This window comes from Saccostrea echinata, unplaced genomic scaffold, assembly GCF_033153115.1.
Source record: "Saccostrea echinata isolate AGI-Se365-2 ecotype Australia unplaced genomic scaffold, CSIRO_AGI_Sech_v1 ptg000057l, whole genome shotgun sequence".
In the NCBI taxonomy this organism is placed as follows: Eukaryota; Metazoa; Mollusca; class Bivalvia; order Ostreida; family Ostreidae; genus Saccostrea; species Saccostrea echinata.
Window position 1 is genome coordinate 6,743,297 of NW_026889806.1, and position 15,123 is coordinate 6,758,419.

General features: G+C 35.1%; 1 protein-coding gene across 3 annotated transcripts; it reads right to left on the bottom strand.

Annotated features, from left to right (window-relative positions):
• Positions 1-26: 26 nt before the first annotated feature.
• LOC133174215 (serine/threonine-protein kinase DCLK1-like) lies at positions 27-15,123 on the bottom strand. 3 transcript variants are annotated; one of them, XM_061309287.1, is made up of 16 exons: positions 15,054-15,123; positions 13,026-13,747; positions 11,554-11,650; positions 9,718-9,837; positions 8,399-8,484; positions 5,966-5,999; positions 5,283-5,382; positions 4,784-4,841; positions 3,907-4,026; positions 2,718-2,864; positions 2,491-2,624; positions 1,420-1,497; positions 1,105-1,201; positions 902-982; positions 518-622; positions 27-380 (listed from the first exon to the last, which is right to left on the bottom strand). In XM_061309287.1, the coding sequence occupies exons 2-16, from the start codon at positions 13,722-13,724 to the stop codon at positions 276-278; spliced, it is 2,061 nt and encodes a 686-aa protein (XP_061165271.1). In that variant the 5' UTR covers positions 13,725-13,747; positions 15,054-15,123; the 3' UTR covers positions 27-275. The 3 variants fall into 3 exon arrangements, with proteins under 3 accessions (XP_061165271.1, XP_061165269.1, XP_061165272.1); XM_061309285.1 differs by lacking the exon at positions 15,054-15,123 and adding an exon at positions 13,986-14,133; XM_061309288.1 differs by lacking the exons at positions 13,026-13,747; positions 15,054-15,123 and adding an exon at positions 12,970-13,002.

Below are 15,123 nucleotides of genomic sequence, written 5' to 3' on the forward strand. Positions count from 1 at the left end.
ACATGTTGTAATATAAATAAAGAATATTTTGAAGTTTTTCAACCATTTATTTTTATATCAATACCAAATACTGTTCACGTAAACAGGTGGCAGGACCTCCACTTAAAGCACCATCTTAAATAAGACACGTGACATCAACTCATCAAAGCGAGGCAAACTCAATAAATAACTTGTCTATGATAATTCTTACATTCATGTTGATTATGTTAAAAATGCAAATTAGAAATAAGCCACATGTGTTCTAATGAATGCCAGCTTGCGTAGTATTGATTACATCAGAAGATTTCGTCATCATCCTCTGTATTTGATTGGTGTTTAGTTACAGTAAGTCCCGCCCTCCGGCCCTGGAAATACCGCGATGGGTGGTCCAAAGGCGTACTCTGCAATAATGTGGAAATAAAAATAAATTGAAATATCGAATATTGTTTTTGTATAATATTCCAACTTTTAAACAATGGTATAGAGAAATAACTGTAGCCTTTTAAACTATTATACAAGGAGATTAAATGATAATTACGGCCACAAGTCTGATCCCCGCTCGGCTCCGGGAGGGTTTGTCACGGCGGGAAAAGTTACGGATATTCTCTCCTACGGATAACTCCTCGTCCTTGACAGTCTCCGCCTTAAAATAAAGATACAGAAATATTTTTAAAGCTGTTCTAAATTAATATCCTTTCTCCGAATTCCAAATTGATCAAGTTTATGTTTTTATACATAAATGTAACTTGGGTCTATAATAATTTTTCGTACTTTTTTTTTCATTGAATCAGATATGCGTTTCAATCGGACCAGGCGATTTTAAGGTTAAAGACCAAGATAAAGACGTCACTATTGTTACCTTTTACAGTATCATATATTTCTATTTAAAGACATCATCTTTGTATATGACGGATATACTTACGGTGACCCAGGGGTGTCCCAATACGTCCACCGCCGACATTCTGTCTGCTGGATCCACCACTAACATATTGCTGATCAGATCCTGTAATACACATAAATACATCACATAAATTCATACACTGATGAACTCAAAGTAACATTAAGAAACCACATCAGAACATGGCGGGTTACTTTCCACTGGTTGGGATAAAAAAGAAATATTACCATGGCGGATTCCGACACCTCGTCCCAGTACGGACTGGTGAACTCATACCTCCCCTCCGATATCTGGTCAAACAGCTCTTCTTGGTCATTCTGGGGGCTAAAAAATAAAGGGTAAAGTGTACAGCCAATACGAAAGAGAGATGAAGTCTGGGAGGGGAGGGGGGTTATACCTACCCTCTTCATCTTTATCCGTCTCCCTGTCTACTTGCCAACAACAGAAGGGCTATTTGATTTGTTTGTACAGGAAAAGAGTATGTCTGAAGAAAACTCATATTTAGGATTTTAAGACAGTTTGGTATTTTAATTTACATATACCTTGCAAATGGCGGAAATCCACACAAGAGGATGTATAGTATCACACCTGCTGCCCAAACATCGACCTTAAAGTCGTATCTTAAAAAATATAGAGGAAAAATGAAATTATACAAAATATGTCATTTGATTGTAAAAGATTATTCAAAATTGTTCAGCCAATCGGAATTCAATTAAAATATTTGTTGCACTAAATCAATATCAAAACTGTTTGGAACTGCTACAAAAATTATGCGCGGATCTTGGGGGGGGGGGGGGGTCAGAAGGTCCCCCAGGATTTCAAAGTTATTAAATTTTTGTAGTAAAGTACCCTAAAACTGTCCTTGTAACTACCAACCCCGGAAACACGGACCCCTAGGAAAATGGTGAGGAAAGTCATAAATTTGGAAATTGACTAAGTTAAGTGACGTGAATTCTGATAACCGATATCTGTATTTCTTTAACTGCCTCAAAATGCAAGGATGCAGTCGTCTTTTATGGAAAAAAATTTGTCGCAATAATCAAAGTATGGCAGTTTTGTTGGAGTTCTGATTCAGAAAGAAACAATGCTTCCTCGAGAACACAAAGAAACCACAGGAGCAAGTTCGGTGAATAAACTGTTTGTTTAACGTCCCTTTGAGAATTTTCACTCATATTGAGACACCACCACTCGCCGATGGAGGGATGCATATTTAGACCTGTACTCGGCACTTACGAGGCATCTTTTTCGTGCCAGCACCTACTGCAACACGGGACTTCGGTTTATAAACGGTCTCATCCGAAGGACCGGTCTCCACGTACCGCAGTGGGATTCGAGCCCTCAACGTAAGGATCAACTCTTTATTCCGCGACTCTAGAGCAAACGATTTAGCCACTGCGCCACGCGGGCGACATGAATAAACAAACTAGGAAAAAGATTACTATAGACAGACAAACGGATTCAATTAAACAAATTTCATTAAAAAATCTTTTATGAGCATATAGCTTAGCTCAGCTTTGAAAGGTTAAGAATATTAATAGAATATTTTATGACGTCATAATTCTTTACGTGGGTAATTCTCGTCCAGGTCAATATTTTAAAAACCTTTGCCGTACCCGATTTCTGATAGGATTTCCGGTGCTACATAAGTAGGAGTACCACACACTGTAAACAGCTGGTCCTCGCAGTAAGTGGCCAGACCAAAGTCCCCCAGCTTCAGTGACTTAGATCCATCCGCATGATCAATTATCTGAATAACAGCGAAAAAAAATCTGCTTCTCAAGAAAGGATAAAATCGGATTAAAATGGAGACATTACAGCTTACAGTAACTGCCAGCCTTACCAGTAGATTCTCTGGTTTGACGTCCCTGTGTACGATGCGTAGATTGTGGAGGTATTTGAGGGCCTGTGCCAGATTGTTGATCATATTACTAGCGGTTCTCTCTGTGTACTTTGTGGATAAGGCTATGTCATCAAATAAGTCACCTCCCTACAATACGTCAGAAAGGCTATTTCATCAAATAAGGTCCCTCCCTAATATAATACATTTTTTTCTTATTCCTACTCAAATTTTATAACCATTTTTTATATTACTAGTAAGGTGATTGTACTAGATAGATTCCCTCTCTGTATTTTGACAGGGACTATTCAAAGGTGAGTTGAATTGAGTAGTGAGTATATTATACAGTTATTGACTCGGTATGAGGGCAACATACGATTAGTTGGAGCTGAGGGTAAAATTGTTACCCGAGGCCGCAGGCCAAGGGCAACATTTTCACCTTCAGGTCCAACAAATCATATGTTGCCCAAAACCCAGTCTATAACTGTTTTGTTATACCCTTCATTTCAGATAGAACAATTAAAATGAAAGCATTTTAAGAGATTTAATCAATATATAATCAATTACTTTCTTTGGAAAATTTTGGCTTGATCAATAAAAAATAAAACAATAGCAAAGAATGAAAAAAATTAATAAAATTATAACACATGTATCACAAAAATTATTCATCACAAAACACACTCTTTCGAATAGAATACAACTTTTGCACCTCTAAACTTCGGCTATTTCTGTGTCGCTGATATTGAACGACGATTAATTACTTGTGACGTAGCAGTAACGTTGCGGTCTAACAATTCTTATGTTGGACTGGCAGGCCGGTTAATGAAATTGTTAGACTGATGCAATATACATTTCTTTTGTTGGACTTTTTATTAGTAATAAATATATAGAAAGATATTTATATGGGTATAACAATAAATGATCTTCAATTTACTAATATGGAGCTCTGAAAAAATGAACCATGAACATAAATATTGTAAATATAAACAAACCAGTATTTTGGCAGTATTGTATAAAAATCATTTGTTTAAATCTGAGTTATGTCCCTTGACGCGCACAAAATTCAAAATTATTGTTCTTTTAGAAAGAACCATCACCTCTCAAAACAGAGTAGCAGACCCTGGTACAGAGGTATACGTACCTTAACGAACTCCATGACTAGATACAGACCCTGGTACAGAGGTGTACGTACCTTAACGAACTCCATGACTAGATACAGACTGTCTCTGGTATCGAACTCCTCGATCAGTAGAATTATGTTAGGATGATCTACTTGTCTCAGTATTGATACCTCGTTTTCTATAATGTGCTCCTGCAATTAGAGAAATACGTGTCTTAATTCATATTTGCATTCAGAATTATTGTACAAACTTATTTTCAAGGTATTTAATTAAATTTTGTGTTATTTTATGTAGCTCAAATTATATTCTAATGACTTATAAAATGTGCAAAAACGTATTTTAAAGCTAGGTGATGTCTGTATACATAAACAAATATTCCATGTAATTATAAATTCTATGGACGTAAATCCATTACAGTTGAACAATAATGGTCAATACGTGATCAGTTTGTATTTCATCATCAAAGAAACGGAAATCAAAATTCTGCAAAATATATACAGACACACAGCTAGGACGTTTTGTAAGTCTAAATGTGTGTCGATTACAGTATAAAAACTTGATTGTAGAATGTTACTCATCATTATACGCATCCACGCCCCAAAATTCAGCTCACAATCTGCGGACAGAGTCGGCATGGGTCCCTATATTTTCCTTAAGATATTCAAAATCTAGTAGCCACAATTTTGTTATAAGTGGATATGAGAACAAAATTATATGCCTAATCACTTTTTGGTCGGTATAAAAAGACCTTTTTTAACAGTGTAAGCATTGTTTGGTTTAATTCACTACTATATAATACATGTAGCTTAATAACTTCGCTTTAATTCACATGAAGTGGCTAATTTTAATACGAATTCGAAATCTTTCATTTGGTTTCGAATGAAAACTCTGTCAATATCAATAAAGTTTCAAATATATTTTTAAATTACACAAGGGTTTAGTACGTACCTTGCCTTTACATCTTTGCTTGTCAATTTTCTTCAGTGCATACTTCTTTCTCGTGTTTCTGGAATTAAAATCAATAATGAATAATAGAAGTCACGCCGAGCATGAATTGTTGAGGAAGAAATATGTAGCCTGTGCTATAAATGTAATTACTAGTACCCATCTGTAAATGTCAATATGCTGTTACACAATAAACAGTAAAATTATTGCCATTCCTGTACAAAAATTAAGGCTGTGTTTGAAACTTTCAAAAGAAGTTAATGTGATTTCTTTGTTAAAAATATATAATAAAAAAATAACGGTGTTCGACGCTGGATGATGTTGACAGACTGCATATGAAGTCTTATCAGATTTAAAAGGTGAAGCTGGGGAGGGGGGTGGGTGGGGTGGATGTAAAAACTAATTACAGGTATGTGTTCTGGGAAATGTACAGGTGGTCACTTCTGTTTGATTATTTGTACCTGTATAAAGTCCTATTGTTTTACAATTCTATTGTACTTACCTGTCCTGGCATTCTTTGACCACGGCAAAGTTTCCCTCCCCGATCACCCGTCCTATGTCATACTTGGCTCTTAGAGCTGCTGGGCCATTTTCTGACTCATCTAAGGCAAGATTATTAATATTTTGTGAAGCATTTTCAATTTATTCATTGTTTGGTTGGTTAAAAAAATATCCCTAATACAAAGATTTAAAAAGTCATTGAAAGTAAGTGAATAATTTAAAATTAAATGATATTCCTTACTAAATAAAAAAAAAATCAATAATTTTGTTTTTATAATGATGCTCTACATTTAACGAGATGATTTCTCTTTAATTCTTGAATTGAGGTAGCGATATATTAAAAATGCCACGGCCATAAAGTTAATTTTTTGAATCTTTTACCTATATATTTTTATAGACTTTGCTCAAGTTACAATACATTCAACCTTCAACAACAAAGAATTTAAACATTTTTGTTCCATTAGAAGCAGACTAAATATGGAATTAACATAATATTTTTTGACTCACAACTTTTGAATTTTTTTTTTTGTCGATATTTATATTAAATATTGATCCATTCACTATTGTAGAGTTACTATATCTTTGCATAAAATTAAATGAATCATCTATTTGCTAATTCAGTTCGTTTTTGTAGTCTCATTGAAATGTAAATTCACACAGAACTCCTTTAAGATGCTCCCTTACCCGACATCTCTCCATTGCTATTTCTGTACTTTGGCTGCATTCAGTGATGAAAGTGAAAAATAAAACATTGGTCTAATGCGTTTACATAACACATGAACGTTCATATAACATATAATATGTTCACATAGCATATAATATGTTCACATAGCATATAATACGTTCACATAGCATATAATACGTTCACATAGCATATAATATGTTCACATAGCATATAATACGTTCACATAGCATATAATATGTTCACATAGCATATAATATGTTCACATAGCATATAATATGTTCACATAGCATATAATATGTTCACATAGCATATGGCATACTAAGTACGCTTGTCGAATTGTATTTGACAAGTCGGATACTACTAATACAGTGTTTACGGTAGTTCCGGATCAGTTTTCATTTATACATTGGTAGTGAAAATTAATAACGAGATTAATACAAATATTTACGTACTGTTAAGAGCCCCATTCTCGTACCTTTCATATAAAATGAGATTTATTAATTTATTACTCTGCTTTCGTAAGTAACCGAAGTGTATTCAACACCTAAAATTACGACAGTTTCGGATCACTTACGACAGTTGCGGATCACGCTAATTACCATTAGATTCTCTCCAGCTTGATTGTTTAAAATATATATATTACTATACTATATAGTGTAGTAGATATATATTTTAAACAATTAAGCTGGGGAGTGCCTATTCTTATTACCAGTAACGGGATGTTTCGCACCCGTGCATGGTTTGCGCCGATTCTCTTTTGCGCTGATAGGTTGCGCCGCAATGTTTCATTCCGAATATGTTTCGTTGATATGCTTTTTATGTTGAAGTTTATTATAATATATGTAAATAAATATAATTTTTTTAACATACATTTTTTTCACAGAATGGAATAGAAATTAAACTCTTTATCTAGGCCTTATTTAGAAAAATGAAGAAATAGAAAGTAAATTTCCACTGTTATATCAATTTGTTTGTTTTTTTTTATGGGAAATATTTCAATAATTTGTCATTATGTATAATTATGAATATGAATTATGCAGTTAAAGTATGTTAATCATTCATCTTTTACGAAAAAAAAGTTAAAATTAATTTAATATCGAACACCTGATCAGATTCCAACGAACATGACAAACCAGGCCATATTTTAAGTTTTGAAGCTGGTGATATAAAAAGTGATATATATTGGTGAATTTATTATAACAGGAGTAAATGTGATTTAAATTAAAATAAATATCAGACATGCATGTTTTTCAAAAAATAGATTGAAGTAGAGATCGAAGCATCCATGCAGTTCTAATGAATTAAGAATTTAAAAAAAAATTCATTTATTAGTTGAATATCACCAACAATTTACAGTGGATTATAGAGGTTTAAAAAACAATATACAAAATGATAATTACGGAGTTTACTTTTTCTTTAAGACATAAAAAAAATATACGTATAATAATTTTTTCTACATTGTAAATCCTTTAAAATACGCAGCTCTGACATGTACGTGACTGTGTTTGTTGTCAGTATTCTGTGCTGGAATGAGATTGAATAACAAAAGAAATTAAATATTTTATTTTAATTTTATTTTGATAATGTGTTCACCACATAAAAGTGATCATACAAAATAATACAGTTAACGTGATTAAACGATGTTTGAAACAATCCTTCTTGTGGAGTGAAGTGATTCGGAACTGCAGTAACGGTGGGTTCACAGTGTTTATTTGTTTTAAATATACAGGTTTAATTGATATAAGTTTCTTATATATGGTGAAGTAGAATATATAACAAGTAAACATTTTATGAGGTTCAATCAATTCCTTACTCGTCTTATGTATAACAAAAAGAACAACTCTTCTTAAAAAGCACGTGTAAAACTGTCAAAACACCGATCTTCGTCTTTGGGGCGCTTTATTTCTGACGCAACTAAGTATCGAAATCGTGCATGGTAAAGTTCGATTTTTTATTGGAAGTAGTAATACCCCCTATTCTTCGCATGTGATATATCGATAATAACTTTTCTTCAACAATTATTTTTAAAAGAATTGTTACACAAAAAAGTGATCCGGAACTACCGATGATCCGGAACTACCGTAAGCACTGTATAACTCGGAATTGGAGAATGAAAAACAATGCATACTATATATTTATAGTCTTTTATCCTTAAAATCTAAGAATTACAAGCTTTCATTATATCAGGCTATAAAAATCGGGATAGCAGCAGCTAAATTGGATTTACAAAATTTAAAATGTTTATCAGGGACGTATATATATATACGTCCCTTCTTACATGTTTATGCTTCAGACTTAAAAGATGCGCGACAAGTATAACTTGATGCATACTAGTCTAAAATATAACGTTTCAGTTCATTTGGTTAGACTTTTACAGAGTAGCATTCATAGCTGGACATAATGACTGAATTATTTCTATGTATAGAACTTACCGCGGACACGGCGCGGAGTTTTCTGCCACTTCGTGGGGATGACATGGGGGATTTTGATCCCGTGGGTGAGCGTTTAGACATGACATCTAATGATAAGAAATGTTCGTGTTAATTGGAAAAACTCAATACTGAGTATTGTGCAGTATAATCTTCAAACATTTTATGAGCGAACATCAAAGTATTGGTTAAAAAATGGTATAGGTAACTTGTGTTCTTCGTAAATTTACATCAGTAGACTTTACAATCGTAATGCTTTAATAGAATTTGACAAAGGTAAATAAATCATGAAACGAAATGAAATATTTATACCTAAGAACATATTGTTAAAGTTAGTAATAAAGAACAGCTTTCGTCGGTGACTTGGATATAATTCATGATGTAATATTTCAAGGCTATTGTGATAGGTATATTAGACCTTCTCCTCTCACTCAGTCTGTTAGCTAAGGTATCAAAATAACGCCTAGATCTGAGAATTTGATGAGAAGTTTGTACACAGACTACGTCCTTTTTAACAGTCACTTGAGAACCAACAGGTGGGATCGACTCTGTCGTAACTTAGTAAACATCTCAGGGAAATGGAATATTTAATAAAAATCGAATGACTATTAACGCGTAATTGATAGGGCTTTTAAAAACCACTGAAGCTATTTATTGTAAACAATAAAGAAGCATTTTGCTCTACATCTAAATAGCTGCATGAAAATGTCTTATTTGTCATGAACTCTAGTGTGAGAAAACTGGTTTTACTTACTAAAATGAATTTTTTGACATAGCCAGTATGTTCGAAAACAAAACTTTTTACCATAGAAATAATTAATTATCGTCTAATCTAACTGTTCTGCATTATAAGCAGAGATGGGGATCTTTTCCAGAAAGAATGCTTATTACTCAGTACATATCGCACTTGGAAGTTACCATTGAACGGACATTGTCACATAATCCGGAATATGACCATCAAGTCTGAATCTTCCCACAGGATTCGACTCGATTTATACTATGGGCCAGGAAGCGGTGTAAATGTTTCTATTTATTGATGTTGCATACCTTTTAAACTCTTTTGATTTTTATTAAAAATGTTTTTTATGAATTATTGAAGAAAAAAAGATGATTGAAGTGCATAACTTCATTCTTCTTCTTCAAAAAAAAAAAAAAAAAAGAGAAATGTTTTTGGTGCCAAGACCAGGATTATTATCAAAAATATGTGTGTTCTTTAATTTAATATCATTTTACATTTATATTCTGATAGATAAAGAAATATTTGATACAACTGCTTTTATCTTGGGACTAGAAAACGTGAATACATTACAGGAAGTAATTACCTTCGTTCAGACTGCGGTTTGAAAGAGACAGCTTGCTCGCCGGACGTGACGTTTTCGCTGACCTCAAGGTTACCCTTTCTGTGAAAGGAATTGGTTTGTACGGCGACACCAGTTTAACCTCTGTAAAGAACAGGCATAAAATCAATCGTGTGATGCCTACCTCAAACAGGACGGGTTTGTCCTCAGATGGCATATGAATTAAGGTGATTAGGAGCTCAATTCTCCGGGAAAACAAACTACAGCTCGATAATTTCCACATTACGTAACTTTCCGTACATGAATCACGGAATCAAAGACCAGGAGGCATTAGGAAACACAGAAATTGCTTGATTTCTAGAACCGGTGCGACGATCAATCGTATTTAAGGCCTTGCTTCGGTTTTATATGGGGTAATTATATTTGCAGAAAACCAGACCAAGCATTAAATATTAAACCTAAATTCAACATGAGGCCAATTTGATACTCGTTAAGAGTTGATATAAGAGGTTTTGTAAGACACGACTCCATACAAAAGCAGGAAAACAAATTAAAACATTTGCAATCTTTTGGGGGAAAAAAGTTTCTTATATATCGTTAGTTGTGATTACTCAAGGTTAGGGTGGTCACTGACATGAATAAAGACTTGTATACGTGTTTATTCAGGTAAATGTAAAGGGTGAGCCTTATAGGTAGACCAGAGAACTGCTTCAGTCACCAGTAACAATAAAGAATTACAATTATATATATAGAAGAATAAATGAATTTCCTGTTTAGGGCTATTGCTGATTTGATGCCCGGATGTACCAATCTCTATCTGTCCAAAAAGTCATGAAATAGGAGGATTCTCTTTGATGAATGTGTTTCAAATTACAGTTCACCTCTTTACACCAAGTTATTTTTTATCTTGTTTTCTCTACAGATAGTACATTTGTTAAAAACATCATTAAAAGCACGAGAAATCTCTATTGCCGTAATAAAAGAATTTCAGGAGGAGCAATAATCAAGAATTCATTGAGAAATATTGCCGGCGTGTCTCACTATGAAGAAATGGTTTGTATGCTCCGAATGACTAAAGCTATTGATCGCCTGTCATCCTGCTCTTCAAAAATATTCCTGGCCGATACTTTCTCCCCAGTGCCCAGACAAAATGGCATGAAATGACTCACTGATGATACAAAAAGGTTACAGTGGGGTCCCCGGTGCAGCTTCATCGACAGACTTATACAGAGGTTTCTGTCACCGAGGTCTTACTCACGTTACATATCCAAGTATCAAACATATATACCCTATCAAAGACAAAGAATCTAACCATTGTCGTCTAGATAGAAATCATCCTGACTTTCTCTGGACATATATACCTTAACACAGACACACAGACAAAGTGTCTTACCATGCATTGTAGTCTAGATCGAAATCATCCTGACTGAGTCTCTCTGGACATATATACCTTAACACAGACACACAGACTAAGTGTCTTACCATGCATTGTAGTCTAGATCGAAATCATCCTGACTGAGTTTCTCTGGACATATATACCTTAACACAGACACACAGACAAAGTGTCTTACCATTGTCGACTAGATCGAAATCATCCTGAGTTTCTCTGGACATATATACCTTAACACAGACACACAGATAAAGTGTCTTACCATTGTCATCTAGATCGAAATCATCCTGAGTTTCTCTGGACATATATACCTTAACACTGACACGCAGATAAAGTGTCTTACCATTGTCATCTAGATCGAAATCATCCTGACTTTCTCTTGACATATACATATATACATCTCAACACAGACAGCAGACATTGTCGTCTAGATCGAAATCATATACCCTAACACAGTTTAAGTGTCTTACCATTGTCATCCAGATCGAAATCATCCTGACTGAGTTTCTCCTGACCGTAAGCAATAAACACAGAATCATCCCCGAAAAAGTCCTTCAACGAGGAGACCTGAAATTGACATCAGAACAATACAAGTAATAAACAAACAAACAAATAACAAAAACACATCTTTCCATATTTTTTTTTATTTCAGTTTTTCAAAATACACAAATTGTTTTTACTAATTTTGTTAAATTAGGGCCTTGGAGACTTTCAAAAACGATATTTTCTCAAATATTATTTATCTAATTTACTTACACAAAAGTACATATTCTTATCTTTAAAATTCTCTCTCTCTCTCTCTCTCTCTCTCTCTCTCTCTCTCTCTCTCTCTCTCAAACTCATACAGAGAGAGAGAGAGAGGAGAGCTCCCCATTTTTGTGTGACTAAATCGATTAAAACTTTTTGATGTAAACCATGAGACAGAATGAAGTTGACCTTTCTGAATATTTGATGCGGGACTCTACTCGGGGGATTTCCTCGTGGAGCTACTTGAGTGAAAAGTACCGAGACTGTGTTTTTACCCCCCTATATCTGCCAACAGTGGTTAGTTTCCAATTTGTCCCCTTTTGACAGTGATAGAACCCTCTAAGTGAAACACGATTGTTCAATATTTACATCAGGAAATTTATTGATCACTTTAAACCCTGCGTATATTTTGTTTAACGTTTACACACCAATATATGTATACTTTATATTGACACGAGGCTTATGAATGCAGAAATGCTCCTTGATCGGATTATCCAAATACTACACGGTGTGTCCAATACATTTAACCACTGATTATTAATTTTGACAAGCAAACAGATGGATTATAATTGCATACACACACCTACTGAGCATTATTCACCAATCGATGACATGCCCATAGCTAGTAATTTAATCATTGACATGTCATAATGAAACATTTTCAATTCAAGATTCTAAATCAATTCGTATAATTGCACGAGATGCTAATCTCCTATTTCTTGGATTATATGAGTTGTTATTTTTTCATCATACAATCGATGGTAATTTCGGTCTCTATAGCTATCACAGACACGCCTGTTTTTAATAATTTTGTAAAATTGTATGCCTTGGGACTCAGAAGTCTTCAAATAATATAGTATTGTATCTGGTTAAGATAACGCCATGACATCGTTTTGTACAAAAATGAAGACCAAGTGCATGATAGCACTTAACTGTGAATATGGGGTGAACTCGGCTTATTTCAGGGGGGTTTTGTTTGTTTGTTTGCTTTGTATTTTAGGAATACTGACAGATGATGACAGATTATCCATAAATATAATTTTTATCAATGAAGGATGTATGGTTTAAAAATCATCTTCAGTGGGTACGAGTGAGTACACCCAGACAAAACAGCATCACTGTTCTGTATTCAATCTTACCTGTCTGCCGTCCAGAGTGAAGATTTTCCGCATCACTGTTCTGTATACAATCTTACCTGTCTGCCGTCCAGAGTGAAGATTTTCCGCACTGCCCCGGAGTCCAGTTTAATGGCCTCTGTAATATCGGCAAGTACCTGGTCAAAAGAATGAGCCGTCTTCTTGTTTAATAACACCCTGACCGCTTTTCTAGGCTTCGGTCCATTCCGTATAACCGTCACTAGCTTGGGTTTTACGTAGTCTTTGAAATCGCTCTCTGCCCCCTGAAGGCGCCCTAATAACGGCCCGCTCTCTCGGGCCTTGTTGTTAACGTTCCAGTGCGGACCTTGCATGCACGTGTAATCCAGATTTTTGAACACATCCGTTGAGGCACAGACATAACTCTCTCCCTCCTCTAGTTCGTCCAGAGAGTGAATCTTGTGGCCGTTCTCCGCGGAAAAGATGTACCTGACGCCATTTGGTAGAATATTCTTGTCACACACTGGGCTTGACGTCAGTTCCGCCATCAAAGATTCGAATGTTCGAAATCGCTCGGCAGAGACAGCGTAAACGATTCCCTTGAAGAAACGATCCCCATTTCTGTAGAAGCGCACCTTTCTGGCGCGTTTATCATCCGTATGTTTCATCAGGCTGTGACGGAACAGGTTCCCGTGGGCGCTGTGACTGGGGCTTGTCCGCCCCCCGCTCCGTTTGGAGTATTTGACGCCTCCGAATCGCTCGTCAGACGCGAAGTGCTCCTCATATAAACCATTCTCCATGACCGCCGTCTCTACGGTCAGATCTTCAAAAGAAAAACCATTCCATTTCACTACGATCAAACGTTACATTACATAAGTATAAAGGTAGGTAATACAATCAAACTGCCATTTCCCTCCACTAGAGAAAGAATTTAAACTCCCATATTGCAGGTTTAATATTGAACAAATAGTTCAAATGATTGGATATTCGTGTTATTTCAACTGTTCCGTGTTTGTCTTTTAACCTACGCTATCTTCTCCTTGGCTTAAAAATATACGTACCTACACTTCATTACCATCTCTTGAGTATTCACTAAAGCCTCTTAAACACTATAAATGAAAATCGAATGTTGAATTTCGCCGTCTTTGGACAAATTATGAAGAAAAACCCAGCACTCGTAAATAATTATAAAATGATAAGGCATTGGACTGGCCAAAGTGCCAAAACTTTAAAACTCCAAACTCCAGAAGATTATTGACATAAACAAACTGTAGCTAATTTTCCGCCGTGCTTGGTCTGGAATAATGGCTGAAGGAGATAGAATTGTTAAATTTCTGAAGAAATGATCCGTATCTTCCTGGTTGCACGTGCTGGGTTTTGTTTTGGGGGTCGGGAGGGTCCAAACAAGGGGGGTCATACTACGTCACAGACACATCTACACGTCTCGGGTCACTTGAAATCCGTTAATCAAGGTATACAATAGAATGAAGAATATTCCAATCTCACAGCAAAATACAGATACTCTAAAACTCTCAAGACAAATGAAGCTCGTTTAACAAAAGGTCCTATCGATGGAATCTAGTATTGTTTTGAGCATTCTTCTCGTAGATAGAATCAGCGGTATTTATTCCCAAATAAAGAGATGGCATACATCAGGTTCATATTCTTATTTCAAACTTCGATATTGAATTGATGATATCGGCGTGAACTTTAAATCGAACATACAATACGAATATTATTTGTCCGTTTATTTATCAATGTAGATAAAATTGTTAAAGGTCCAAGACCGTTAATTTCTGTTTTGGTAAATAAAGTATACAAGTATGTAATTAATTAAATATTAGTTAACGGAATACACATACCTTTATCTCTCATTTTTGTTTTATTCCTGAAATATCTTGACGACGTTCGTTTTTTTGACGTGTATGTCACACCAGTCTGACTTTATAATGCCCTAACTTCTATAACGACTCTAACAGTAGCCTAATGCTAATTTACACCAAAAAACAAATCTATCCTTAATCCCTAATGATCCGATTGCTTCATATTTAATATGAAGTCAATGGCTTTTTATCGCTGAAATTAAAATCTGAAGGCTGTAGATTTTAAATAACCTGTGAAAGCCTTACCTTTTTATCGCAGTGGCTAAGTGTCCACACGAGGGTTCGGCTCTCTCTTTGTTCACCGCAGCCCTAGACA